We start from the raw sequence: 2,500 nt of genomic DNA, 5'->3' as shown, positions 1-2,500 counted from the left end.
GGGACGTCCTCATGTCCAGGTTTGCATACAGACACACGACTAAGCTGTAGAAGACAAACGAAGGGTACACGTGGAAGTCACCAAGGAGAAGCGGGGGGGGGGGGGGGGGGCGGGGGGGGGGGGGGGATTGTGGGGGCGTTACGCTGTCATCTCATCTCAAGAGTCTGCGAGGTTCAATTTGGAGTCATTGTCACTTGTTCGCAGCAAAGGACTGTGGGTAATGGAGTGTGCTGCGGTAAAAGAGCAAGGGCCCCTTTAAAAGTGGTTGATGGCAGGACTTCAGAGTCCAGTGTCTCTCGCCACCGGTGCATGTTTATCCACATTGAAGTTTATCTTACAATCCAACAAGTTCCACTGAGTGCATGTCCTTGCGGGCGACAGATCTAGAACGCGGCATCGGGCCCCATGCTGGTCTGGCCCCCTCTCCTCTTCCTGCCGCTGAGGGCCTCAGCAGCACTATCGGGTGACCTGGAGCAGGAAGAAAGGAAAGCAGAGTGTCAGATCTGCTAAAAATAAATCCAAACACAGCAACACTGCGTACATTTCTGATGAGACATCAGTACCTTCGCATAACAAGAGCTGAGCAGCTCGACACTGCGGTGGGGCCATCTGTGTAGACGCTGGTGTCATTACATATGAAGAACCTAACAAATGATTGGGATAGCCGTGGCCCGGCGATAGTCATTTGGATTCAATGAGATGTGATTATTGTCAGGGGAGCACTAGGACCCTGGTTCTGAATGGCGCTCTAGCAAGAGAGACATAAAGACAGACTGAGTCATGGCATCCAGCCCATCCCACCTTGCTGCCTGGACCGGTGCCAGAGCGCTTTGTCTCTTCTTGGGTCCGGGCTATTGCTCTAATCACAGCCTGGCTGGGCTGGAGCTCTACTCATAGGCTGACTTTCCTTTTTTTTTATACATTTGGGAGACAATTTGGCCCTGCCAGACTACCTCATTAGGAACTTGTGTAAATGTTGTTTGACCGCCTGATTTTGTTTTATAATTGACTCTAGTTTTAATGGTTTACTTTTTTTTCACTGGCCTATTTTTCTTATTTTCCTTCTCTCTACAGGGGAAATTCATTTCCTTTCCTCTGGCAACCTATTGAAACTTCCAAGACATACCAAACACCTACCTACCTTCCAAGACATACCTTCCTACCTTCAATGAACTAGCTAGCTACCTATCCACCCTCCAAGGCATGCCTTCCTACCTTCCAGGAAATACCTACCTTCATAACTTCCAAGATAACCTACCTATCTACCTTCCAATAATAGATTTCAAAGACACATACCTACCTATCTACCTGCCTACCTACAGACAGTGAAGTTGACTCAAACACTCAAAGAACCTGCATTTCACCAGACGCAAACACCAACCTCTGTCTCCATGCCAAGATTAATCAAATGATTAACCACTGCTCAGCTGAACAGATGACGAAACATATGTAACCATTCAAATAGTATCGCTATGATCTGAAGTGTTGATATTAGAAATAGTAGCAGTCATATTAGTATTCATCTGATTCTCTGCCCATGCATCACTGTCTAAGCCCCATGTGAGGCTGTATTCGGTTCAAGCCGGGCGCCAGTGTGCTGTGAAGGCTGCAGAGCTCCCTGGCCATCGCTCCTATCCCGGATGCTTGGTTATCTAACCCTGGTTGCCTTCAGCATCATCTATTACTGTGGCTGATCAGACTGTCTGCAGGCGCTTGTCCTGCGGCCTGTTCAGTGTGCACGCACACAGCTTCCGCCCCTTGCCCAGGCCACTACCGCCACTAAAGTCCCTTTAGGTGGTTCCTACCCTTCCATGTTTAATCATGCCCGTGGGAAGCGTTACTCTGTGCCCATTTAAAATGGGCTAAGGGCCATCAGATCACCATTTACAAAGCTGCCAGGCTGTCCTCGTGTCTATCTGTCTATTGTTACGTTGATCACATGAGTAACTCACTTAGATGAATGGCCTTACCACACTATTACTGAGGCACTTTACAACAAGCCAAATACAGACGATTGTGTGTCTCATCTAAAGCCTAAAATCTCTGACAATATACAATCCCTGAAGCCTGAATAAGGTTAAGTAAAGAGCAAATAACAGAAATCGCTAAGCATGCTTGCATGGTGTGTTGCTGAACTTTGTTTCAATGACATTCAAAGTTACATTAAATCGCATATGCATGAGCTAAGTAACAGTGTTTTATTAGCACAATAATATGTCAAGAATTGTGTTGCAGGTATGCCTAATGATTATTGATGTATGCTAGCCACAAAGTTATTGGTACATATAAACATGTGTGCATGAATATGTATGCTGCTGATCGGGGGCAGTGGGACGTGTCCGGTTCAGTCTGCTCATCCATATGATGTTTGGAATTGATCGAGCAGTTTTTCCATCACCTCCCTCACTCCTCCCTCTCCCTTCCTCTTCCTCGTCTTCCTCCTCTGCATCTGTTCAACAACGAGCAGATGGAGGGAGGAAGGCGGACCTCGTTCGGCTTT

General features: G+C 47.2%; 1 protein-coding gene across 1 annotated transcript in view; it reads right to left on the bottom strand.

Annotated features, from left to right (window-relative positions):
- Window positions 1–221: 221 nt before the first annotated feature.
- Window positions 222–2,500, bottom strand: part of LOC307078985 (chemokine-like protein TAFA-2) — a 67,494-nt gene continuing 65,215 nt past the window's right edge. The window contains exon 5 of the mRNA XM_079741029.1: window positions 222–468. Within this exon, the coding sequence (XP_079597155.1) occupies window positions 457–468 (12 nt within the window). The 3' untranslated portion in view covers window positions 222–456. The remainder of the gene's footprint in view (window positions 469–2,500) is intronic.

Source organism: Pollachius pollachius, assembly GCF_949987615.1.
Source record: "Pollachius pollachius genome assembly, chromosome: 8".
NCBI classification, from domain to species: Eukaryota; Metazoa; Chordata; class Actinopteri; order Gadiformes; family Gadidae; genus Pollachius; species Pollachius pollachius.
Note: the sequence above shows the minus strand (reverse complement) of the source record. Positions and strands in the feature narration are given on the sequence as shown.